The 27,670-nt window shown below is 41.4% G+C and overlaps 1 protein-coding gene, 1 long non-coding RNA gene and 1 pseudogene across 3 annotated transcripts in view; 2 read left to right on the top strand and 1 right to left on the bottom strand.

The window, feature by feature from the left end:
• LOC308075251 overlaps positions 1-27,670 on the top strand; it is a 497,190-nt gene that overhangs the window by 384,266 nt on the left and 85,254 nt on the right. The gene's annotated exons all lie outside the window — the stretch shown is intronic.
• Positions 1,674-21,840, top strand: LOC308074099 (uncharacterized protein; the record flags this gene model as incomplete). The annotated part of the gene is made up of 3 exons (XM_080413433.1): positions 1,674-3,240; positions 18,461-18,627; positions 21,826-21,840. The coding sequence occupies 3 exons, from the start codon at positions 1,674-1,676 to the stop codon at positions 21,838-21,840; spliced, it is 1,749 nt and encodes a 582-aa protein (XP_080269559.1).
• Positions 25,643-27,005, bottom strand: LOC308074100 (zinc-binding protein A33-like; annotated as a pseudogene). The gene has a single exon. The product of its transcript is annotated as a zinc-binding protein A33-like (transcript).

Below are 27,670 nucleotides of genomic sequence, written 5' to 3' on the forward strand. Positions count from 1 at the left end.
TCTAATATTTCTACAAACCTGTATATCCATGTTGGGGCATGAACAGGAAGTTGAAGGATAAAATGATGTCTGATAAGGATGTACCGTTCATGTTCATCCTTGCCATGGCTACCATACCAACTACATCCTGTCAGTGTCTAACTAGTTGTACATATTCTGTAGGCATACCATCAAAATTGTTCAAATTGTCTCTCTTGTATGCTTAGTCACAACACAAATTGCACAGTCGTCCCAACAGAAATGACATCATGCTCAACACACAGGATACAAATATGCATTTTTCCTTTTTGTCTCAACATTCCAGATTACCTCATACTAGTAACATTGTTCTGTGAGAAAGTAGTTACAAATTGCTACAAAACTTGTATATCCAGTCATTTTGGGCATGAACAAGAAGTTGACGGATAAAATTAAGTCTGATAAGGATGTAACGTTCAGGTTCACATCATGTATACTTTACATTACTTAAGACCATTTTTCAAATATTACATGTTTTAACATTTTGGACAAAATAGCCAATTTTACTTCGAGGTGCCCAGATGTCCCTAGTGCCCACATATCCTGTATCCGAGTGAGGCCACTGTTATTTTGCCAACAGCTCACGTTGCTATATACAGTATCCTCTTCTGCCCACCAGTTTCCAAAAATAACTCAGTGTCAGTAGCCTATGATCATCTAAATCAGTGGTTCTCAACAAGTACTGTAACTGCTGGTTTTCCATCCTACTAATACCAGGATGTTAATTGCATTCACATTATGTCTAGATGTCTAATCGGACAATTTTCATCCTGAACGTATCTTCTAAGCAGAAATGTTTCCCCTGAATGAATATCTGCAGATAGTAAGTAATGTGAACCAGCCTATTAGCTGAATGAATAGCCAACATGTAGCATGCAAGATGGGCATTAATGACATTGTGTGTATTATTGTTCACATCCTGTTTACTGTCAGACTTATAGCTGCATTGTTTACTCGTCTCCAGTGGTGGTGTAAAGTAACTAAGTTCATTTACTCAAGTACTGTACTTAAGTACAATTTTGAGGTACTTTTACTTTACTTGAGTATTTCCAAATGTCTATACTTTTACTTCTACTCCACTATATCTCAGTGACAAATATTCTACTTTTACTCCACTACAATTATTTTAAGTTACTATTTACTTTGTAGATTTTGATTATCATTACAAAACATACATTAACCACTTCAGCCCTATTTAAACTTTGGCATTTGAAAAGAGCCGATCTACAAGATCGTGGCGTGTTGTGTGCTTGTAGATCTGCTATTTAAAAAAATATTTTGTATACATTTTATACGTATAATAATGTGTGAAACAGGACATTCTGCATAATGAATACTTTTACTTTTGGTACTTATGATGCCAATACTTGTACTCAAGTACATTTTGATAACCAGACTTTTAATTGAGTACAGAGTGTTTCTACATTGCAGTATTAATACTTTTACTTACGCTAAGTAAAAAGTTTGAGTACTTTTCCCCACCACTGCTTTGTCTCAAGAAGAGCCTTATCTCTCTGATAGGAGCTGTGCAGGCCAGGTGATGAAGAACACACCAGAGTCTTCCAGTGCAGTCCAAACCCAGCCACACCATCTGGGGACTGGCCACTTGATTAGAGTGCACAAGGCCACTTAAATTGAGTGCATGAGTGATTAACATGGCCCCCATCATGGAGGGCAAGCACACGGTGTTGCGTCTTTACCCACCCATCCATGAGGTCAGCAACATCAGCCCGTATGTGCCCAAGGGGCGGGCCCCGGGCTTTACATACAGGAGCCGCGCCCCTCTTTGGGAAAGGCCTGATAACAACCATGACCAGGAGAAGGAGGATCTCGCGGCGTCCGAACAAAGGAGCCAGTCTTCCGGCTCCGCGGGCGAACTCCTCAACTCCTGGCGGGCAACAAAGGAGGCTGTTGCTGAGCTCCGCTGGCTAGCGGCTGAGAATCACCAGTTGCTGGCTGATCTCCTATCGCTGTGCGGGGACTGTGCCAACAGAGTCAGGATGGGTAACCAGGATGGGAAGCTGGAGGATTATGTGGAGGGTCAAGAATCTTACCCCGGAGGTCAGGTTCTCGGCAGCAGTAACTATCAACATGCCCTAGCCCCGTCTGCAGAAACTAAGAAACCCATGTCAAAGAGCAGAAAGCTTAAGAAGCTGGCGAGCAAGAAGCTGGATAGTGCCGAAGAACTCCTACACAGCAAGATGAAGAAGAAAGTTGAGAGTCGATCTTCCACCACTGAGCCCACTGTTCCATCCACTCTGTCCAGTCCTGCCCATTCCGTCCCTGCGGTGGAGGAGGAGAAGCCACAAACCGTCGATCCTGTTGGTGCCTCCGACACCTCGGGAACCGGCTCCTTCGTCAGTGTGGCCAGCAACCCCATCCTACCCGTGGAGGAAGACTTCAACAACACCCGCGAGGGCTGGGACTTCATGGAGGACAACCGGGGCTTTGACCCTGACCTGGATCTCTGCAACGACATATCAGAGTTTGACAGCGAGCTGTGTCTGGGATTCGGGTCTTCCACCTTAATGGCGGGTCTGACCCGGCGGGAGAGTGGGAGCAACCTGCGTCCTCTCAGGAGGTTTGACTCACCAGGCGAGCTGTACGAGGAGGAGGACGGGGAAACGGAAGTCAGGGTGGTGGCCAAGGTTCAAGACGTGGACGTGGTAGTGCAGCGCGTTAGCCATGTGAGCCCAGTCAGGGCTGGGACGGATGTGCCACAGCCGGGGACAAGCAACAGCCAGCAGCAACGGTACGGAGAGCGGAGGGGATCTAGCCGAGTTTGCGGACTGGGGGACAATGGAGAAAGGGCAAGGGCCAGACTCCCAGAGGGGCTACGCTTGCCCCTCTCCCACACCACTGACGCGTCTTCGTCCGGGGTCAAACCCTACCCCAAGAGCCCCACGTCACCCTTCCTCGCCGGGGTCTTCAACACCTCCTTCCCCGTCACCAACAGCCTCCAGAGCATGTCGCCGGTCCTGCCCCCCTTGACCTCTAAGCAGACGAGCCCAACGCAGCTCAACCACCGCATCCTGCTGCTATCGGATGGAGATGTGGGCCAGGAGGACAGGGATGGCTCCAGTAACAGGCTGGAGCCCAGGGTGACCACGGAGGTCATCGACAAGAACGGCAACAAGCGCACCATCACCCGGCTGGACCTGAACCTCAGCAAACAGCCAACCAACAGCAGGTGCAATTCATCCAGCTACTCCACAGCAACAGGTGAGTTAAAGTGTCTCTCTCTCCTCTCTCCTCTCTCTCTCTCTCATTTCTGTGTCTGTAACATTACTATTGACAGTAGTGCTTTTATCTCCTCCTTAGCTGTGGGAAGTGCTTGATCTTGTATTGTTGATGCTGGATTGCGAGGACACGAGATGTGCTTTTAAGTTAGGGCAGAGGGACAGTTAGGAATTCCTTTGCTGATGTGTCCAATTTAAAACGCCTCTGTTCTCCTGCTTCAGGTTTTGACTGAGGTGTGCTTGTGTTGTGTTGGCTTTTCCCACGTGACGGCCCAAATTAAAAACTACCCGGCAGGAGTGGGAGAAGGAGGGAACAGAGAGCAGTTTCTATGCCCCTTACCATCTGATGTCCCAGTTTAACTCCTTCAGTGCCACAGGGGCAGGCCAAGGTCACCGGATGGATACAAGATCAAAGGCTTAAAGTTGACACAAAGTTCAGTCCCGCTATGGTTCTCATGAACACGATGTTAACTGAAGCATTGCCAATTTACCGTCTCAGGGATCTTGCCGCCCCTCAAAATCAGAAAAAAAACCCCATCCCACCCAGTTCACAGGAAACTGACAATGGCCCGGGCACAAGGGTTACAGAAAAAAGGGATTAAGATTTCCTTGAGTGCAGATCTTACGTGGCATCAGGTTTAGATAATTAGACATAAGCTATATCTCCTGCATAGTTACAATGACGGCACAAGTGGATTTAACCCATTGATACCTGGAACGCATCTGTGTCACTTTAGATGTCTTTGGCTATTCAAAAATAGCAGATATACAAGCTCATAGCGCGGCACCGAGTGCCGCGCTACGAGCTTGTAGATCTGCTATTTTTGAAAAATTGTGAAAATTGTTTTTTTTATATTTTTTTCCAAAAGATTGTTCAAGATTTCGTTTTTTTTTTGACGCGGCCTCAGGTCTTAATGGTTTAAAAACACAGGAACAGCTGCTGAATGTCGTAGATCTGTCACTAGCCTCGGGTTACTGAATAATGTCATCTCTTTTGACAAGACAAAGGTCACACTCTGCTGTGTATTCATGGTGTGTGTGTGTGTGTGTGTGGGGGGGGGGGGGGGGTTACAGTACGAATGACTGACTTACAATGTATTATGCGACTGCATGATAATCCGAAGCTCATAATCCATGTTGTTGACATTATCATATGCCCAGTGCTCCCCATTAGTCTCACTGTTATTGCATTGGGGTTAACCACTGTAATTTGGTTTAAGATTTCCTTTCTATAACTCACTCTACGATGAAGAATTCACAGCAGCTCTGTTTATGTACATGCAAGGATAATTGTAGGGAGGTTCATACAATACACTATTCTATGTATTTGCTCCACATATCATTACATCATATAGTTGCATATAGTCGGTCAGAAACCTTGTATTTACGTATTTGATATTTCTTGTTTTTTTTCTCGTAAATTAATGCCCGTATTTTATACTTTGTCAAATGACAGAATCAATGAAAATGTATCAAAAATAAATAGTAACAACATTGGCTTGGAATACAGGTCCATTTCCTGTAAAGTAACGGTGTTGGAGATGCACGTTCTCTGCCCGAAAGCAACGACAAACAATGTCTGGCTTGACCAACATGCTGGCCAATGTTCATCTCAGAGCTGCAATAGCTGCAGGGAGAAATAACACAGTGATGTGTGGAGCTAGCTATGCTGACTGGTGAATATAGAGGAATAGAGAGCCCAGTGTTACTCATGTGGAGTTGATTTGAATGAAGTCCCATTGTAGTAATGACCCTGTGTCTGCAAACATGCATGCCTATGCAAGCGCCCATCTAGATAGATACCCCCACCCCCAATACACACACCATGTCATCCTCCTTTACACACAGAACCAAACAAGCAGATAGTAGTCTATATTGCAGGTACTGTATAAGCCTCCATTTCGTCCTTAAAAGAATAAATAAAATCCCTTGTTGTTTCTCAAAGCTCTAAATCAGTGGTTTTCAACCTTTTTCATGCCAAGGACCCCTAAATTGATATACATTTGGCCGCGGACCCCCATCTGAAAATGTTTTGTGCCATGGACCCCCAAAAGCAAAGATTCGAGTTAAAAATGTTCGCTTTAAAAATATATATTCAAAGATATGCACACGTTTTCAAGATCTTTCAAAAATAGCTGATCTACAAGCTCATAGCGCGGCACTCGGTGCCGCGCTATGAGCTTGTATATCTGCTATTTTTTAATAGCCAAAGCTAAGTGGTGAAAATTATTGTGACGCTATGTCAACTCATTTCGCTGGGGACCCCCTGGTACCGCCCCAAGGACCACTGGTGGTCCCCGGACCACTGGTTGAGAACCACTGCTCTAAATAGTTATTTGCATTCAGTTTGACTGAGGAATGGGTTGTGTTGACCTCTCGCTCTCTAGAGAGATTTTCGAAGCCCTGCTTAGATGCTACTGTGTACCGACTGTTGTGTCTCATGTTTAATCGATAAGTCACTCTGTAAATAACTCTCTGTATCTCAAGGGGATGCTGTTACACTGAAGGCTGTGCCATGCTATGTACATACAAGTTACATGCTATACAGCCCTTACAGTGATCTAAAATAAAAGCCAATCTGGGTAATCCTCTTTAGGTTTTCAAGATTGCTTATGTTTGGTACTGACACACGCATCAGATATTATTACACAGGCAGGGTTCTACCAAAACTAACTATTAGTTAAGTGGGACAGCATGTTCCTGCTGGCTGTCATGATAATAACATTTTCGTTGACGATTAATTGTGAATAATGATTTATTTGTGCTTTTGGCATTGAACATTGGATCATATAAAAAATAAAATATTTCTGTTTGCCTTTTAGGTAAAAAAAAGTTATTACTGAATTTATACAAAGAAAAAAAAAAACGGTACCAATGACCAAAATAAATAATGGACTATGGTCAAAACAGGACATATCCTTAATAATGTTATACTTACAAAAAGTAAAAAAAAGTAAAAAGAATTGTGCGCTTATAAATAGATCTGCTATTGTTTATTTTTTTCCTTACATTTACTTAATTATTTATTTTGCCCTTTAATAGCCAAAATAGGAACACGGTCACCAAGTTGACAATGGTTAAAAGAGCATGGCCAACGATGTGTAAATAATGATGAAGTATTATTACATCTCTGTTAGTTAAATCCAGCTGTTTTTATAAACAGATGAAAGGAAACGAGTGTGCATGATAATTGAGATGAGCTGAAATAATTGCGAGCAGACTGTTATGTAATAATGGAGACGTGCCTACTCCCGTCATGGTTTGCTAATACCCTGTTAATGTGGATCTCTTTATTCTGTGAACTCAGTTTGAGGCTTATTAATAGGCTTGATTATGCAGATAGAAGCGTTCATGTTACATTCTCTGGAACTGAACACTGATCAAGGGCATTTTGTAAATGTGAAACGTGAGTTTTCTGTAAGTAGGCGTTTGTGTTGTGGCGGAGGCAACCATGCAAGGCACCAACCTGCTCACAGGGAGGAGCAGTTAATGGCTCAGTGTCTTGCTCAAGGACCTTCCGCTTCCCATGCGACCACACTACCTTCTGAGCCACTACCCCCCCGACATGGTAACAGAGAGATGATGTTCACCCCCTTTCTCTCTCACACACACACACACACACACACACACACACACACACACACACACACACACACACACACACACACACACACACACACACACACACACACACACACACACACACACACACACACACACACACACACACACACACACAGAGATTCTATTGTTTGCAACTTTGCATTATGGTAAGCAATACCTTAATCACATTAACTAATAAGCCCTGGCAAGGTCATATGAAACTGATCAGTGCAGAGCAAGAGTCAGTTGACATCTGTCCCTCTCTGTGGCTGTTAACTGTCACCCTGCAGACAGTGCAGTGCCTGCAGCATTGCTCTCCTCTCACAGAGGACAAGGAGCCAGTTATATTCATGTAATGAAGTTTACTCTGCCAAGAGAGAGAGTTTAAGAGGGTCCCTCTCTCTCTGTGTGTGTGTGTGTGTGTGTGTGTGTGTGTGTGTGTGTGTGTGTGTGTGTGTGTGTGTGTGTGTGTGTGTGTGTGTGTGTGTGTGTGTGTGTGTGTGTGTGTGTGTGTGTGTGTGTGTGTGTGTGTGTGTGTGTGTGTGTGTGTGTGTGTGTGTGTGTGTGTGTGTGTGTGTGTGTGTGTGTGTGTGTGTGTGTGTGTGTGTGTGTGAAGCTCAAACCTAAAGCCAGGCAAATGAATACATCATTTGCTTGCTTGGTTTTACGTTTGAGCTGTATGCTGTATGACAGCCAAGAAAACAAAGGTCTCTCTCGCATGCACTGTAACTTGCTTTGACAGTGTGACTGTAACTTAATGAGTTACTGTGCTCTGGTCGGCATTGGCGCCTTAGGAGATAGAGCTGCATGTTGAAATGTCCTTGAGCAAGACACAGAACACCTAACTGCTCTCCTGATGAGCAGGTGGGTGCCTTGGATGGTGGCCTGACGTTGTTCCACCATTGTAGTCGATCAGATCTCCCCTCTCTGCAGTCAGAAGATCTCCAGGTCTGCTGAAAGCCCCCTTCTCTCTCCCATCAGCCTGCTGCAGGACCGTTTGTCTATTTAGTTAAACTGTGTAACAATGGCTGTGAAGGGCTTCGAAGATTTGCCCAAATTTTCACGTTTAAAAAATAAATAAATAGCATATCTACAAGCGTGGCACGAGTGATGCGCTATGAGCTTGTATATCTGCTATTTTTAATGCATGTTAAACTGGGTATCCTTGAAATTAATTTGTTTTAGAGAAGGCTGTGAGAATGCTGCTTCATCTTCTGGCAAGAAGCCAGGGAATGTAGATTTATAAATCCAGCATTTCCATGATTTATATGAAAGTCTATGATCCTGTCTCCTGTTTGGAAAGTGATGGACGAGGGGTGGGGGGAGTCAGTCAGGTTTTATGTTTGTGATTGTGAATGATGAGGTTTTATAGATGTGTATAGAGAGGGAACTAGGGCATTGGATTTGGTCTCGCTAGGCACAGCGTTTTTTATATTAAATATTGGAGGAGAGAGAGTAGTGTTTCATAATGGGTGTCAGCTCTCTTTATTTATACGTACATTGATTAATGCTCAAGTCGTCTGCCTTTGGTGTTGTTATGAGCCTTATCATAGGCATTTTTAGCCTCTGTCAGGAGTGGGGGGGTCATTTTTGGATACAAAATTAAGTCTGATGATGATGTACCGTGCATGTTCACATCATGTATACTTTACAACCATTTTTCATTTAAAGTTTTAACATTTTGGACAAAATAGCCAATTTGACATCAAGGTGCCCAGATGTCCCTAGTGCCCACCTATCCTGTATCCTCTGTAAATAGCAGGTGGGCTGGGCTCACAGATCAACAAATTGTCAAGAGACAACACTTTTAATCTACTGTCACCAGTATGGCTAATACAGTGCAAATACATCATCCTATATTATGAACACTGAATAAAAACGGTACTCCCTCTGCAAAGTAGCCTACTTAAAAGCCAATAAAACAATTAGGCTAAACTAGCAGACAGTTGCAAAGTAAGCAAAACAAACAATGTAACTAATAATGTAACATTCCATGTAGGCAGTGGTCATCACCATGGTAGCTTGTGATGGACATTTTTATTAATATTTCATTTTTGCCACAGACATGCAAAATAATTCTACCAAAAACACATTTGCCTAGCCCTAAATGTACACTAATGGACTCCTAATGTGCCATAGGGTCTATTCCAATGTGCTGCACATTTTAAAACAATAGTATGTCTGCATTAACTACTGAGCCACTTGACCACCAAAAAAGAAAAATCATAATTATTTTGGATAATAATTGAGTCTAATCTGTACAGACAGTGCTTCCATCGCAAAAGGGCCACTTAGCTGCAAAGATGGGTGAGTTGGTGTGTGTTATACATCATATGGCTTTTCAAAGGACAGTGTTTCTTGAGGACAGAAGGAGATCATATCAAGTTCTACCAGCTAAACCGTTGGTTTGGTTTGGCAAGGTACGGTAGCTAGTTGTGGATTCCATTAGGGTGATCAGGTATTCTGCTGTTGATGAGAAAGTCCAAGGCATGCAAATGTACAAGCTACACTTGATTTGATTTATTAGACGTAATAATTACATGTTTAATGCTTCTCACGGAAACGTCAAGGATAAAATGCCAATGGAACACTGGAACAAGGAAACTTTAGAGACAAAAAATATATATAGGCCTACATGATGAGTGATTAATGAAGGGCATGCCAGGATTGTAATTGAATGCTGTGTCACAATAGTTCAATGCGAAGGCACCTAACTTTGTTCAGAGGTGAGCTAACCTTTAGATTGGAGAAAGACCCAGACTGTGGATGGAGGGTTTCCAATACATGGATTATGATTGTTTAGTCTTATTATAGTTATCGTCATTAGTGGACACTTTGAAACACTGTCTAGTTGAGAGTCTCAATTAACACAACCATGCTTTACTTGTACAGTTCTGCCCTCCTTTGCCGTGGTTGAAAAAAGCTCCTTCTGAACAGATGCCTGTGTTTTTGCTCTTTACCTGCACCATTTTTCACTGTGGTCCCTCGCATGCCGTTGACTTTAATTATTTCATTGTCTGACCACAACCACACCACTACACTGCAAAAAAAAAATTCTCCAACAAAGGATTGAAAGCACATTTAGCTATTTTCACAGAATTGAGGGAGCTATTAGCAATAATTTCTTCTAGCTGTCTTGTTGTCTTCACCTGATGCAATTGTCTATTACAGGTGCCATGATTTATTTACCCCCATCTGAAAATGTTTTGTGCCAGGGACCACCAGAAGAGAATATTTGTGATTTTTCAAACACTTTCAAGATTTTTCAAAAAATGTTCAAAAATAGCAGATGTACAAGCAGCTGTGAGCTTGTATATCTGATATTTTTGAGAACCACTGTTTTAAACATTAAAATCCTAAGAGCTTTCTGAAAAACGGATGTTGCTGCTACACGTATAGCTAAAAATCTAAAATGACACACAGATGCTTTCCCGGTTTTAATGGGTTAACGATGAAGAGACCAGGGCGAGGTACAGCAGCTGAGCAATTAAAATGTTTGAATTATTTACCAAGTTTCACGATTATATAAACTAGAAAAAAAGCCTCTTTCGGGGATTTGGCCACTTCCTATGTGAAAGCCCCACTGTGCCCCCTCCAGTGGGCAGCTAAACATTGGTGGCCGCTCAATGTTAAATTGGCTTTTTTCCCCCCAAAAAGTGGCGCTGACCCTAAAATGATGAAATTCCAGGCCTGATGTGTAGGCTGTATAGCAATATCATCTCATGTGTACTGTATGTGATCTCTTCACTAGTAAGTGACTGCCTTCATTGTTGCATGTCCCAGTGCACTCAGTGCATCAGCAAACATGCCTCAGCAGCTCATAGAGGAGAGATGACTGACTGACTGACCCAATCATATTAATCCAGTCTATGACAGAACCTCTCCTTTCAGGACCAGACATGATGGCGTGATGCCAACAAACACTGCCTCTCCTGCTCAGATCAGCTAGGTCTCTCTCTCCCAGCAAGCACAGTCAGGACCCGGACCAATCAGTGACGTCTCGATTGGGGCTAGATCAAGTCAAACCAAGACAAGTCAGATCTGGCCCAGAATATCACCTGATTTCAACCAAAATTAATCCTGACCACAAAAACGTCACCTCCAGGACGTCATCTAAACACATTTCTCATCACCCAAAATGTCCATATGATGTCCCGGTGATGACGTCCTGTAAATGACGTAAAGATCATCCCCATATGGGCTGTGATCTGGCCTAGTCCTGAACGTCACCGGGGTGATGACCGGGCGTCATCATAACGTCATCATGACGTCATTGTGCTTGCTGGGCTCTCTCTCTTTCTCGCTGACAGGGGCTCACCTCACACACTCTGATTTTCACAGGCACATTATTACACTGTCACTCAACATGTGCAGATCTGCCGTGTGTACACACACACACACACACACACACACACACACACACACACACACACACACACACACACAAAGAGAGAGAAGGTCATCTGAGGGAACATGCCTGTGTGTTTCAGATGTGATATTTTGCAGAACAGCGGCCGAGTACGTGCGCGCATCTATTCTAGACGATGTTTGGCAAACTGATCTTGTCTCGGGTTGGGTCGATTCATTCATTCAGCAGAGCGTAAACTGTTCTCGGGCCGTATATCCCTATTGAGAAGCGCCGGCGCGATCCTATCTGCTCGCTGTATTCTCTAAACTGGAGGTGCATTGATTCAGCCTTGGCTGCTGTTGAGGAGAGAGAGAGAGAGATTAAATGGCAGCGAGTGCAGATTTACCCGGCCTGTGCCAGTGAACTCAGGCTCACCGTGTGTGTGTGCGTGTGCGTGTGTGTGTGTGCGTGTGCGCGCATGTGGATGCACGTGTGTATTGAGAGAATGAATCATCTGCCAAGTGGTCTCAGAGCGCAAACTAAACAGAAAAAAAACTCATTACCTAATGTAACTAAGTGCCTCTGCTCTGTCCGTACCTGTTTAGAGTTATTAAAAATGCACCATTACTCTCTGTTTCGACCCCTGTGAAGCCCTAACGTTCAGAAGTGCTTACCAGCAACTTGCATTATTCATACTACGATGAAACACAATGGAATTGCCAAAGGATTTACTGCAATTAATCAGCCCTGTACCATGTGAGCTAGATATTTGTTTTTCCATTGCCTGTCCAGATGGTGGCAGCATGTCCCTCCTTATGCAAATTTAACAAACCCTCAGGCTGACTGTCAAGTCAGGAGGAGCACGTGCAAACAGAAGGTTGTTTATCATCATTTACGTGTGTGTGCGTGTGTATATACGTATCTCCTATAATACAGTAGACATTGGTGGTGGGTTACAACAGTAAAGTCTTTGGTATATTTAACCCATTAAGACCTGATGCTGATTCTACAAATGCCTTTTAAACCAGTAGTTGTCAAACTTTTTCGTAATTCACCCCTGGTACCCCAGCTAAATTAGTTAACATAGCGTCACAATCATTTTAACCACTTAGCTTTGGCTATTAGCTTTGACTATTTTTGAAAAATCGTGAAAATGATCTTAACTTTGAATATGTATATATATTTTTAAAGCGAACATTTTTAACTCAAATCTTTGCTTCTGGGGGTCACTGGCACAAAACAATGTAGGGGTCCTTGGCATGAAAAAGGTTGAAAACCACTGCTGTAAAAGCCACTGAAATTGGTTGTTGGACAAAACACACTGCTGCCTCTGGTCAGTAGATTTCCTCAGCTTTCACTCAGGCTGTGCTAAACTCTGCACTTGGAGCCTTTCCCAGACCAGCAGTCAGCATTTCCTGCAGTGGACCCTAATTAAACGTAGCATTATCATAATGAAAAGTTATTACTCTTAATCTTTCATTGACGCCCCCCCCCGTCCCCCCCGTCCCCAGTGGAGTAAACCCTGGCAGCCGGCCTGATGACGACTGTTGAACGCCCAAAGGGAATTCTAGTGTTCTAAATTTTTCAATGAAACATTCCTCCCTCCCTCCCTCCCCCCCCCCCCTCCCCTGTTCATTCTGTGTGTGGGCTCTCATGACTGAATTGAAAGTGTTTGGCTGAGACTCAAGTCTCTGGGGAGACTTTATGGGCCTACAGTACGGCAGTGATGGAAAGTACATTTACTCGAGTACTGTACCAGAGTACAATTTTGAAGTACTTTTACTTTACTCGAGTATTTCCAATTTTCAGTACTTTTAGTTTCTACTCCACTACATCTCGGAGGCAAATATTATACTTACTCCACTACAATTATTTGAAAAACGTCAGTTACTAGTTACTTTGTAGATTTTGATTATTATTTCAAAACATACATTAACCACTTCAGCCCTATATATATATATATATATATATATATATATATATATATATATATATATATATATATATATATATATATATATATATATATATATATATATATATATTCTGGCTATTTGAAAATAGCCGATCACAATACTTTTGTACTTTTACTCAAGTAAATGATCAATTCCAGACTTTTACTTGTAACAGAGTATTTCTATATTGCAGTATTGATACTTTTACTTAAGTAAAACATTTGAGTACTTTACTACGGTATGAAACGGGCGTTTAGTGGTGCAGTATGTCCTTAGCTGAAGGGTGCATGATCTGAATGAATGCTAATTGCTACGGCTATTGTGCGTACAGTACGTACATTTTAGCACCTTTTACATAACCGGGGATGAAAAGTTGCATCTCAGGTTCCAGGTTCTAATTCAACACTAAAAGGTCAAGACGATACGTGCATAGCCATCCGGTGTTGTCTTACATCCTGTGATAAAAGACGAAACGAGGACACCACGTTTCGAGATGAGAACCCCTGCCCCCTCCTCCTCCTCCTCCTCCTCCTGCACCTTTTTTGTTTGTTGTTGCTTTATTTAGATGGGAGATAGTAGAAACGGTAAACTGAGGACAGAGAAGGACATGCAACACACTGGGTCTCTCCAGGCAGAATCGAACCCGGGAACATTTTCGATCACGTGGTCGACAGACACACCCTCCGGTCATTAGAGTTGTTCCGATACCCAATACCAGTATCGTAAAAGCTGCCGATACTGCCTGAAACGCTGGTATCGGCGAGTATGCCAGTCTGTGCCGTTCCAATGCCACGTAGTTTATCACATGATGATATTTCATTTCATATTTTGATTGCTTCAGTTGATCTTGCACGACTGTTTCATACTCTTTACTGTACTATTTTATCATTATTTTACTAACTTGTAGCTGCACATTAACCCATTAAGACCTGAGGCCGATTCTACATTACATTACATTACATTACAGTCATTTAGCAGACGCTTTTATCCAAAGCGACTTACAATAAGTGTATTCAACATAGGTAGGGAACGAAAACTACTAATAACCAGAAGTCTTTAGTGCATTTTCTGCAAAAACAAGCAACCAAGAGTATACCTAGCGCTAAGGTAAAAGTGCAATATATCAGCTACCTATTTCCTTAAACAGATGAGACAAAATAGCTAAGTCAAATGAGCATGAGCTAAAAACAATTAAGTGTATCGACTAAACAAGATCCAATAAACAATACAACAATAGAAAACAAGCGTTCGTACAACTTAATGTTGAGTTATCAGTGGTGCTCCAACCTTTTCATGTCAAGGACCTCCAAAATTATATGTATTTGGCCACGGACCCCCATCTCGCGGACCCCCATCTCAAAATATTGGACCCCCAGAAGCAAATATTTTGTTTTAAAATTATGTATATTCATAGATTTGCACACATTTTCACAATTTTTCAAAAATAGCAGATCTACAAGCTCGTAGCGCGGCACCGAGTGCCGCGCTACGAGCTTGTAGATCTGCTATTTTTGAATAGCCAAAGTGTAAAATAATGCTTTTTAGCTCAAATCTAAAAGTGACACAGATGCGTCCAGGTCTTAATGGGTTAACAATTATTAATGGAATTTCTATTTATTCCTAGATCAGTGGTTCTCAAACCTTTTTAATTTCAAGGACCCCCATAACTCTGAGCGTGTACAAATGGAACGGGTCCATTTGGTTCCATTTGTACACTCTCAGAGTTACAGACCTGTAAGGAACCCAGATGGTCTCTGGACCCCACTTTGACAGCTAGATTGGTTTAAATTACACGTTGGTTTGGGATCGGTACTCGGTATCGACCGATGCGCAAGTTATGGATATCGGGAAGGAAACAATGGTATCGGTACATCTCTACCGGTCATCATGCAGCCTCACCCTTCTTCCTGCTCCTTTCTGAACTCCTCCACCTCCTTCCCCTCTGTCTCATTTTCACTGCCTCCCCTCCCCACCATGGCTTGTTTTTTTCTTTTCTCACATGAATGCCCCTCTCTTAAGAGAATGAATGCATGCATGCATGGAGGCGCAGTGCAATGGAAGTGTGTGTGTGTGTGTATGGCTGACTGTACACGTGAGCATAGTATGAGTGTTGTGAAACAAGGCTATGCAAGAGAACACTCATCCTGGTACAGAGTGATGGTACTGGGCAGTGTGCACCAGTGGTGGAAAAAGTACTCACATTCTTTACTCAAGTAAAAGTATCAATACTGCAATATAGAAGTACTTTGTTAAAACTAAAATTCAAAATGTACTTCAGTAAAAGTACAAAAGTATTGGTATAAAAATTTACTTAAAGTACCAAAAGTAAAAGTACTCATTATGCAGACTGTCCCATTTCAAATGTATAAAAAGATTTTGAAAATAGATCTTGTAGATAGGCTATTTTCAAATGGCCGAAATGTATATAGGGCTGAAGTGGGTAATGTATGTTGTGTAATAATAATCAAAATCTACAAAGTAACTAGTAACTAAAGTTTTCAAATAATTGTAGTGGAGTAAAAGTATAATATTTGCCTCTGAGATGTAGTGCAGTAGAAGTAAAAGTACTGAAAATTGGAAATACTCCAGTAAAGTAAAAAATATCTCAAAATTGTACTTAAGTAAATGCACTTAGTTACGTTACACCACTGCTGTGCACACGGCACTACTCTGCTGCTTCCATGTAATGATGTGTCTGGTGTGTGTGTGTGTGTGTGTGTGTGTGTGGGGGGGGGGGGGTCTGGATGTCTGCAATATGTCACTGACTGAGTAGAACGTAAGAAAGGCCTGTTTATTACTCTGATGTGTAGTGAAGTGAAGCTGACATCTCTGGCTCACTGTATGGACTGAAGCCCAGAGTAACTGGTAAAAAAAAAGGCAAGAGAGATCCAATGAAATATTAAGGTGCACTTTTATAGGCCTTATTACGGTAGTTATGTTTTGTAAACCGTCTTCAGGGGGTGATTGGTCTCAATGTGACTTTAGATAGTGATACGCGTGTGTGTGTGTGTGTGTGTGTGTGTGTGTGTGTGTGTGTGTGTGTGTGTGTGTGTGTGTGTGTGTGTGTGTGTGTGTGTGTGTGTGTGTGTGTGTGTGTGTGTGTGTGTGTGTGTCATTTTAGCAGACAGTAATACAATAGGCAGCAGGCTGGGCGGTCAGGAGAGGGCAGTGTCTCTCAATCTAATTTTAAATGAAGTAGTGTAGTAATACTACTCCTGTGTCATCTGTCTCTGTGGCAACTTTACTTACTTAACCCATTGCTGAATTAATGTAGTGTCGTGACTAAGTGAACACAAACGCACGCACAACGGACAAACGCTGAAAGAGCACACAGCCTCTCTGATTTAGCCGAACCATTTATACCTACTATCCATAACTTTTTTTGTGTGTGAATAGAACATTATTTAGAGGAGTAGTTCACCCCAAAAATTACTTATTTTCTATCAATTATACACCCCATGAAGCATTGAATACATGGAGATTTATTTTGTTTTGGTCGCATTCCTAAGCCAATAATTTGATTACCGGCGGAAAGATGCTACTGTATTCGGTAGGAGACACAAAGGAGTCTCTTTGAGTCTCCTACCGGAAATACACCCGGTCATCAAATTATTGACTCAGGAATTCGACAAAAACTAAAAAAATGACTTCAATGCTTCATGAGGTGTTTAATTGATAGGGGGAAAAAAATCATTTTGGGGGTGAACTATCCCTTTAACCAATATGTATGGTAGAATGAATGTGAATGAGTGTGAGTTTTTGGAGGTGGTCTCTCTGCTCTTCCACTGTGGTCAAGGAGGATCTCTATTGCTTCAAAAAAAGGTTTTGCATGAAGCTCAAAGCGTAATATCTCCCCAGCCCAAGCGGGCTTAATTCCGTCTTAGCTCAGCAGGCTCAGCCCTCGCGCGGGCGACCTGGGTTCGAATGACCGGTACGTAGGAGTAGGACATACTGCTGTAAATCTTATGGACTGCATGCTTTAAGTATGGTAATACTGTTTGTAGGCTAATGCTCCACAGACATGTTAATAACTCATTGGATCATGACGGCTGTGTTACTGAGACTGAGGAGGGTTAGTTACTCTAGTATAAGTGCAGTTAAAAATAGCTTCTCATCGGTTCTCACGGGTGCAGCAAAATAGGTTGACGCCTGCATTCTACCTCCAGGCCTCCACCCAGTTTAATTTTCCATACAGGTGACTCCTCCTTGTTACAATTATAATGCTTCTATCTTAATCTCTTTAATGATATGATGTTACATTGATGTGCAATGTATGATCTGTCTTGGCACAACATAGAGCATTAATTAACCACTTCAACCCTTTGTACTTAGTTCCCCACTCCTTTTGTCCCTCTACACTCACACACTATACTGAAAATAGCCACTCTACAAGCTCAAAACGTGATGCGTTGTGAGCTATTTTCTCTTCTCCAAAAATGTCAATCTACAAGCTCACAATGCAACGCGTTGTGAGCTTATGGATCGGGTATTTCTGCTGAATGTACAGAATACGGACGCTAAGGTTCAGGTGATTCATACTGTGTGTCTGTTATTGTTGTCACGATACTGGCATTTGTAACTATACTGGCATATCTAACTGTAAACAGTCTCAGTGTAGTGAATGTCATAGTTTCATAGTTCAAGTAGGTACAACAACACCTTGAAAAATATCGATGTTCAATACTATTTTTGATTGAAATTTGACACGGTCATACAATTTTAGATCTTTTAAAAGGCTGTGAGTGTGTCTTTTTCGTTGCAGAAAGAATCTCCTCAGCTTATCTCTGGTACTATAAGAGAAAGGTCACACTTTTTTTTAAATAAGTTTTTCTTCTTTCTTTTTTCTTTTTAGATCAGGCCTTTAAAAGTAACTGTATTATCTAATTAACATTAAGTCAAGTTAATTAAGAGACGAGAGAGCATGCTATTGATAGTATCGATACGGTGGGAAATGAGTATTGAGATGGATTAAAATATTCAGTATATTCGTCTCTGTCGGGTGGAAAACCTCATACATGTATGTCCAAAACTGTAACTTTTCAGGATTCAAATTCAAAAGTATCAGATCTACAAGCTCAAAACGTGTCACTTTGCGCCGCGTTTCGAGCTTGTGGATCTGATACTTTTGATACTTTTGTGTGACGCTGTTAGTATGATCAAGTAGGGCGTTCATTTACGAAAAACACACCAAAAGTTAAAACATGGAGATGGGAGGTTTCTGCCCGACAGAGACCGTAATGGATATGTATTGAAACATAGATATTTTTGACAACACTAGTGTGTGTGTTTGTGTGTAGAGGATTCCCTCCTGCGTCAAGAAGACATCTGGACGCTGGATGGAGATGAGCTCCAGGAGCCGCTGTCCAGAGTCCCTCGCCCCGACCACCTGGACTTCCTACGCATCACGCCGCCCGAGGATGACATCATCGGAGACTCGCCCTACTACCCCAAACTGGAGTGCACGGTGAGAACACACACACACACACACGCGCACACACACACACACACACATGTTTGTATCACTATACTTGTGAGGACATCAACATTTTGAAAATGGCCGAAAATAGCCAAAACAATCGCTGAAAAAATTGCTGATCTGCTGTTTTTGGTGCATGACACCAGTGTTCAACAAATCAGGCATAACGCTAACTTCAACCTGAATGTTTACCTATTACTCTTTTTCTTTTTTTACTATAAAACAATAATTTCTCTTGTGAGTAACAGGAAATGGTCCTCACAATGTGTATTTCTCAAATAATTCTATACTTGTAGTGTCGTTTGGCCCTCACAAGTATAGTAATGAAAGTGCACGCACGCACACACACACACACACACACACACACACCCTAGCAGCACCTGTATAAAATCTGCACATGCTTATTATGTATGACTTGTGTGGGACTACGGGTGGAAATGAGCTCCTAGCTAAATCCGATCATGTTCCATTGATTGTATTCTTGTATTGAATGTTCATTAACTTGCACTGTCGTCCCGTAAACAAACAAATAAAGTAAAAAATGGTTTCCCATTAAGACCTGAGGCCGATTCTACAAATGCGGGAGCGTACTCAAGTTCCCTCAGCCCTATGCTCCCTCAGCCCTATGTTCCCTCAGCCTTATGTTCCCTCAGCCCTATGTTCCCTCAGCCTTATATTCCCCCATCCCAAAATAGACCCTATGTTCCCTCAGCCCTATGTTCCCTCAGCCCTATGTTCCCTCAAATTCATTGGTAAAATGGGGTAATTTTTTTGCTCTTGTCTGTCATGAGATATTTTTTAGCAAGATACCTAAAAAAGTGATAGACATATTTTTAACATGGGCCATGGAACTGAATTGTACAAATGGAGTGTGACAATAGACATGGCATGTCACAAAAGGTTACATTTTCTATATCTCAAAAATGTATGGACAGGTTTATACATAAAGGTGCTCCAAGTTATATTTTCTTGCTAAAACAAAATGTTGTTTGTTAAAGGTTAAAACACTATTTTCTGACAATAATCGCTATAGAGTGTTTGTTCAGTAACAGGGGTCTCCCCATCTCTCCAGCTCTTTAATAAACAGAAAATACATTTTCAGGTGGGCTACCAATTTCACCCTACCAGGAGAGAGAACACAATTATCAGCTTACATTGTATTCTTATTGTTCTTATTGTCTGTGCACAATTGCAAATACATAGCATCACAAATAATCTAAAACTTGTTTGAACATTCATGCAGTCATGTAATTATGAGAAAAGTAAACAGGTTATCTTTTCTGCAAAAGGAAACCTGCCTTGGATCAAGTCTGTCATACATTTATTTTTATTGATTATGACAATTGAGTATCTATGACAGCCTTCCTTGGACACTTCCCCAAATAGTGTTTGGAGTTCCGTGTTTAAGGCCCGTACATCTCCATAAATAATATAAAGTGCTCACCTGGTAAGCACTTTATATCATTATTATTATATTACCCCTACAACAGGAGGGATGTTCATGTACAATTCACCAGTGAACTAGAAAGGATAACTAAAGTCTATTTACTTTGCTTTATTGGCTGTTAGATTAGGTCAATCATATCAACACTGTTTAATAAATGACTATAAATAAAGTCACTCAAGTTTGACGAGTTTCCACTGTCAAACATCTATGCCGAGGACACAAACTAACCGGCGCAGTGCTATCTACAGTATACTCATTGTCCCATGATCTATTGAATATATATATATATATATATATATATATATATATATATATATATATATATATATATATATATATATAATTGTCCCCTCCATATTTTTTGTCTCTCTTTCTGTCTTTATAAATAAGAACCGAAAATGAATTGGGGAAAAAAGCTCTGTGTCACAGTCTATTCACAGTGTCTATTGAAATGACAACGAACACAGCCATAAAGGAAACGATAAGGAAGCCATAAAGGTATAATTTAGCCTTAAATAGACACAAACTTTCTGTGTAGGAGTGTCTTTATGTCAATAGACTTTAGTTCTCCTTTCTAGTTCACTGGTCAATTGTACATGAACATCCCTGTTACTGTAGGGGTTGAAGGTATATCGGTATATCAGTAAAGTTGGATTTTAAAACTATTTTGTTACATAATAAGCATCTACATGTAGCTATTATACTTGTATGTCAAATATGGTCTGAAGAATCAATAGAGAATTCTGGAAATTTGAATCTGGAAAGTATGGAATTTTGAAATGGAACATGTGTAGGAACCCTGATTATAAGTGTCACTGACGGCCGAGATTTCTGACTAATAACATTAATAGTTGATCGGAGTGGGACACTTTTTAAACATTTAAATATTTGGGCTTTCTGTAAGGTATTAACCCATTAATACCTGGAACGCATCTGTGTCACTTTAGATTTCTTTGGCTATTCAAAAATAGCAGATCTACAAGCTCATAGCGCGGCACCGAGTGCCGCGCTACGAGCTTGCAGATCTGCTATTTTTGAAAAATCGCGAAAAAATATATTTTTTATTTTTTTCAAAAAACTGATAGGATTTAGATTTTTTTTAAAGAATCGCCTCAGGTCTTAATGGGTTAACACATTCATTGCCAGGTATTAATTAATTAATTCATCCGCCACTGCCAGCGGTTTTACCTTATTATTTTTTTTAAATAAGCCTGAGGGAACATAGGGTCTAAATTGATATGGGGGAACATAGGGCTGAGGGAATATAGGGCTGAGGGAACATAGGGCCTAATTTGGATGTTTTTTTTTTGTTAGAGATTGAGGGAACATAGGGTTGAGGGAATATAGGGCTGAGGGAACGTAGGCATGACCCCGCAGGGATTGACACTAACGCCTGCCCGCCTGCCCGGGGCAGGTAAATAAAATGGTAGGGCAGGTGAAGTTTGCTATCTGGTTGCCCGACGGGCAGGTGCGCATTTTGAGTGGGGATGCAACCGTTTTTTGTTCGCTATAAAACACAACACGAGATATCCGTCTTTAGACACTTGAGCGTGGCCAGCGCGCTCCCCCTTTCCCTCTCTCCCCCACACACACACAAACACTGAACCTGCGTCACGCCGAAAACAGCTAATCTACAAGCTCACATAATACTGAAGACACGGGCACGCAACTAGTTGTAAATCACCGGGTTGCAAAATCACATTTGGAATCTAGCGTGAAGTGATACGTTTGTGATACAGGGCTCTGGTTTGTGAGAAAGTGGAGTTGATGACGAGCACGGCTGCTTGCATCCCACCCGCGATATAAAACCAAAACACCCGCTGACTTTTGTCACATGTGCTGCAGTTCCCTACTTGTCTCTAACTGACGTGTGAAAATACAAGAAGCAGCCTGTAAAGCCTTCCTTATGTCAGTATCAGTTGAAAACAGCAGCGCAAGCCCAATACCTCTGTTTGTTTATTGAACGGTCAAAGCTTAACAAGTGTCAAGTCAGACGAACATAAACCCTTGACTTCTGATCGATGGACTTCAAAATAAGAGTGCTTTGTCAAGTTATGGAAAAGTAAGTGTCTTCTGGTCTGTGGAATGTAAAATAAGAGCACTGTTGGCCTATAATGTGCTGTTTTCACTAAAAATATAAAATAACAAGTGTTAAAGGTAGGGTAAGTGATTTCCGTTTGTTAAAATAAGTGTTAAATAGCTCTATATTCTGATAGTACTCATTGCTATAGAGTGTTTGTTCAGTAACATGAGTCGGACCATGTCTCTCCAGCTCTTTATTAAACAGAAAATGCCTTTTCAGGTCAGGATATCAGGACAGAGAACTCAGGATAGAGATTAAACAAGTGAAATTGGAAGTGATGACACAAATAAATGAGCATGTAAAATTGGAACTGGAAGACTATAAAAATGAAGCTGATAGATGGGTACTCTCCTGATTGGCTGAAATGGTGTCACCTACCTGGAAATTTATTTTCTGTATATCAAAGAGCTGGAGAGACAGAGAGACCCCTGTTACTGAACAAACACTATAGCAATGATTACTATCAGAATATGGAGCTTTAACCCATAACAAAAACCTTTTTGTTTTAACCAAAACATATAGCTTACCCTAACTTTAACCCATAGTCATATTCATAGCTATTTAGATATTTGGCATAAATATTGAGGTATGACTTTTTTATCGTGCAGCCCCATAATTCGCAAGTAGAAAGTAAAAAATAAGTGTTAAATTGAACAAAATAGTCATCGTCCTTTATAAATTTTTTATAAAGGACGATTTACTTTTCGGGCAAGTGGGCAAAACCTGTGGGCAAGTAGAAAATGACCTGTACTTGCCCGACGGGCAAGTGCCTCTGAGACCTTAGTGTCAACCCCTGCCCCGTGTCGGGGACCCCCAGAAGAGAAGATTTGTGTTACAAAAAAAAAAAAAAAAATCAAACTCTTAACACAAAATGTGCAAAAATAGCTGGTGTACACATGCTCGCAGTGCGGCACGAAGTGACACGCTGTGAGCCTGTAGATCTGCTATTTATTTTTTGAGAACCGTGTTCCCACTGTTCTAAATCCTAAGTGTGTGTGTGTGTGTGTGTGTGTGTGTGTGTGTGTGTGTGTGTGTGTGTGTGTGTGTGTGTGTGTGTGTGTGTGTGTGTGTGTGTGTGTGTGTGTGTGTGTGTGTGTGTGTGTGTGTGTGTGTGTGTGTGTGTGTGTGTGTGTGTGTGTGTGTGTGTGTGTGTGTGTGTGTGTGTGTGTGTGTGTGTCTCTCTGTCTGTCTCTCTGTCTGTCTCTCTGTCTGTCTCTTTCTGTGTCTGTCTCTCACTTATCAGGGCATTTCCTCACTCTTTTATTTCCCTTGTCAACTTGTTGCTTCTTAATTTGTTGCGAAAATACTTCTCTGTCTCTCTCTGTCTGTGTGTGTGAGCGTGGGAACATGAACAGGAAGTTATTCAGACAGGTATAAGGGGGTTCTGGGCGATCACAGTGCCCCCCCCCCTACTCCCCTTTCCTCTAAATTCTCTTCTCATCTGCTTTAAAAAAAGAAAACATCAGCATTACTTATTTACAAGAAGTAACACAACACATTCATGTTAATGTGTATTTTAATACATTTAACCACCTACACCCTCAGTACTTAATACATTTGACCGTTGGCTCTGTACTTGGTCTGGTCTTTTTTCCTTCTACACCAAACCTCTTTGCCAAAAAATAGCCGATCTACAAGCTCACAACAGTAACGGGATACCAATTTTATCCAATCAGGATAGAGAACTCAGTCAGGATACAGATTAAACAAGTGAAATAGGAAGTGATGACGCTAGGAAATTAGCAGAACAACATTGGAACTATAAAAATGAAACTGATGAATGGGTACTCTCTAATGATTGGCTAGAATGTTGTCACCTACCTGAAAATGCATTTTCTGTTTAATAAAGAGCGGAGAGACAGGGAGACTCCTGTTACTGAACAAACACTCTATAGCAATGAGTACTATCAAAATATAGTGCTTTAACCTTTTAACAATTTTTTTTTGTTTTAACCAAACAATATAATTCTTTAACAATTATTTTACAGTTTAACATTTTAATAAATGTCACATTGTTGTTGCGGATGGAAACATTGTGTCTCCAAACAGTTACTTTTTGGGAAATGGAATGACATTTTTCAGAAATAGTGAAAATAGCAGAGCTTGTAGATATTTTCACTACTTTTGTGCAACTCTAGTATGATGAAGTAAAATGTGACCTCACAAGTATATATATGTATATGTATATGTATATGTATATGTATATGTATATGTATATGTATATGTATATGTATATGTATATGTATACACACAGCACAGAAGAATAGAACACAATATGTACTTTATTGTGTGTACTTTATTTCAAATAAAAGTCTCCACACTAATGCCAGTGTTCCAATGAGAACTAATGATGGCAATGACAAATGAATGACATGTTTCAGTGTCAATTTAAGATCATTAAATGTAAGAAGTAACAATATATTTCATTTACAACACAAAGATCATAAATGTATTTACTAGATGTAAAATAATTAAAAACACATTACGTTTTACTTTTAATAACTTTACAGATTGAGATTAACATATAATCAACATGTAAATTAGGATGTATGGGGGGGGGGGTACCAGTATAAAGTCATTAAAATAAGACCCTCCAAGGGGCACGGTGGCGCAGTCGGTAGCGCTGTCGCCTCACAGCTAGAAGGTCCTGGGTTCGATTCCCGCCGGGGGTCCCGCCGGGGACGCTGTGGGCGCTGGGGGCGTGTCTTCTCCTCCGCGTCATCAGCGCCCATACCCTAGGTGGGGTTGGCGAAAGTGTGGAGTTTGCATGTTCCCCCCGTGTCTCCTAGGGTATACCCTCACAAAAACATGTAGTAATCCTGGTCGCTATACCGCCTCCCCCATGACAGCCGGGGCGCCTGATGGAGGGGAAGGGAACTGGTTGGAATAACGTGTTCCTTCCACGCGCTACGTCCAATCGGGGAAACTCCCCCCTGTCAGGTGACAAGAAGGTCAGTTGGCTCTCATGCATTGAAGGAAGCATGAGCTCGGCCCTGGCCTCCCTAGGCTGTGGGGGACTGGTGTAGTGCTGGTATAGGGCTGGTGTAGTGCCCAGGATCACTTAGGAAATTGGCACCGGGTGAAAAAAATGGGTTACAAAAATCGCGGGATAAAATTTTAAGAAAAAAATAAATAAGACCCTCCTTTATCATTAACTACACATTAACAGCTTAAGTCCTATATACTTCATCATACGATGAACAGCAACAATAACTGATCTACAAGCTCAAAACACTCACTATTTTGGGAAACAAAATATTTTCCTAAATAGGTTAATGTGGTTAAAGCATCAATAATTGCTGTACAATACAATCAAGTAATATTTATTATTGTGGAATTCATTACTATGCATAATGATTACTTTTACTGCTTTAAGTACATGTTCATCCTAGTAGTTTTGTACTTTCACTTAAGTAAGCTTTTGATTGCAGGACTTTTACAGAGTATTTCTACACAATATTTGTACAGTACTTTTACTTAAGAGAAGACCTGAGTATTTCTTCCATCACAGGTATTTGACAGATTTTAATATCAATGGTTTCAGCATCACCAGCCTTTCCAATACCAAAAAATGGGTAGAGTTTGTCAGTGAAAGTGTCTTTATGAGTGTATATGTGAGTCATGTCTTCAGGGTTGTAGAAGGACACCTCCCCCCTGTCATAGTCCAGCCTGACTCTGATCCTCTCAGGATTCATCTGCAGTGGGATGGTTTTATTAATTCCATTAGCATAGACACCATCCTTCTGATTTAAACACCAGATTCCATATGTTGGTGAGACATATGTCTCTCCCTTCCTGTCCATAGATTCTTTAGCCAAACCTATAATCCAGTGAGGATGGTCGCCAACCTGAACCCAGAACACTAGCATGATAATTGAACCTCTCTGTGTTGTCGGGAAGCTGCTGCTTTGTGTCTAGCTTTCTCACACTGGTCAGGTCTTCAGACAGACAGAGGGACTTGGCCGCTGTGTTTGGGTCCAGAATGACAGGAGTGAACTTGACCCTCTCAATCATCTTCTCCAAGACTCTGAAGCTCAGGTTTCCCAGGTGTTTGGTCTCGTCTATCAGTGCTCCTGAGTCCAGCTGTGGATCTGACAGTGTACACTGGACTCTGGCACTGGTCTGAGTGTGTTTAAAACTGCTGAGAAATGACACATTGTGTTTCTGCAGCTCTTGTTCTACAGCAGAGATGCTGTCTGAGAGAGAGGAGATCTGCTCCTGAATGATCTGAATGATCTCCTTCTGCTCCTCTTCCTCCCTCAGAGCTGCCAGTCTGGCCTCCTCTTCCTCTTTCAGGATCTGGTGAAGCTTTTTAAACTCTGCTCTGATCTGCTTCTCTGTGGCCAAAACCTGCTTCTTGTATTCCTTATTGTATCTAGTTTTAAAGTGTTTGTATTTGTTCCTCTTGTCCTTTAGAGTCCTGAGGTCAGACTTCAGTTGGTCCTTCAGGTTGTTGACTGCTTGTTCTATAGGAACCAGCTTGTGAGCAGGGTGGTGAGAGGAGTCACAGATACGACACACAGCTCTCTGTTCTTCCTCACAGAACAGTGGATGCTCCTCTGGATGTTCACAACACAACACCGCCTCAGATGACTCAGTTTTCAGTCTCCCAGCATAAGATTCATCTAATTCCTTCATTGTAAAGTTAATAATTTCTTCCTTTGAAGATTTTCTCTTGCAAGTGGGACAGTTCTTGTTTTTAGCTTGTTCCCAAAAGGTTTTCAAACATTCACGACAGAAGCTGTGATTGCAGCTCAGAGTCACAGGATCTTTAAAAGTCTCCGAACAGACGTGGCAACTCAGGACACTGTCAACCATAACGAGTTTCTCTCCCATCTCTGTTGGATTGCAAAGTATCTTTAAATAGCAAGACTCACCGATTCACATTCCATTCAATGTATTGCTGATAATACTCCAACTTCTGTATTGTTCAGTAGGAAACAAACGCTTTTATTTCAAAGATAAAATCCAAAAACCGAAGAGATCGAACATGAATTATCTCCGGGATAGAGTGGCAGTCAGAGTGCAAAGTGAGGAACTATGCACTATGAGTAGGGCGACATTGGTTAATATTTAATAGGATGATGATAAAAAGATTAGATTGCTCTGGACAGGTTCAAGGTTCAATGGTTTAAAATGTTTTAGACACCCTTTGATTCATATTTTATTTGGGATCAAATATTTAATTCATAGACATAAGTTAATTAGAGCAGGAATAAAACATTGTGAACCGTTTAAGTCAGAACATTAGGGAAAATTCATCATTGGTTAGTGCTGCTCATGGTAGCAGTTTATAAGCTTTAGACTGAGCTACTCTGTTACACGAACAGTTTATGAGCTGTGTGTGTGGGTGGGTGTGTGGGTGTGGATGTGTGTGTGTGTGGACATTGAGAGTTGTGTATGTGTGTGTGTTTGGCAACAACCAACTGGCCATGTGGGTCAAATAGTGTGTTGTGTGTCAGAGATAAATATATGCAAGCATGCATATATTTAGGAGTAAG

The sequence above is a fragment of the Gymnoscopelus braueri genome, assembly GCF_963280865.1.
Source record: "Gymnoscopelus braueri genome assembly, chromosome: 19".
NCBI classification, from domain to species: Eukaryota; Metazoa; Chordata; class Actinopteri; order Myctophiformes; family Myctophidae; genus Gymnoscopelus; species Gymnoscopelus braueri.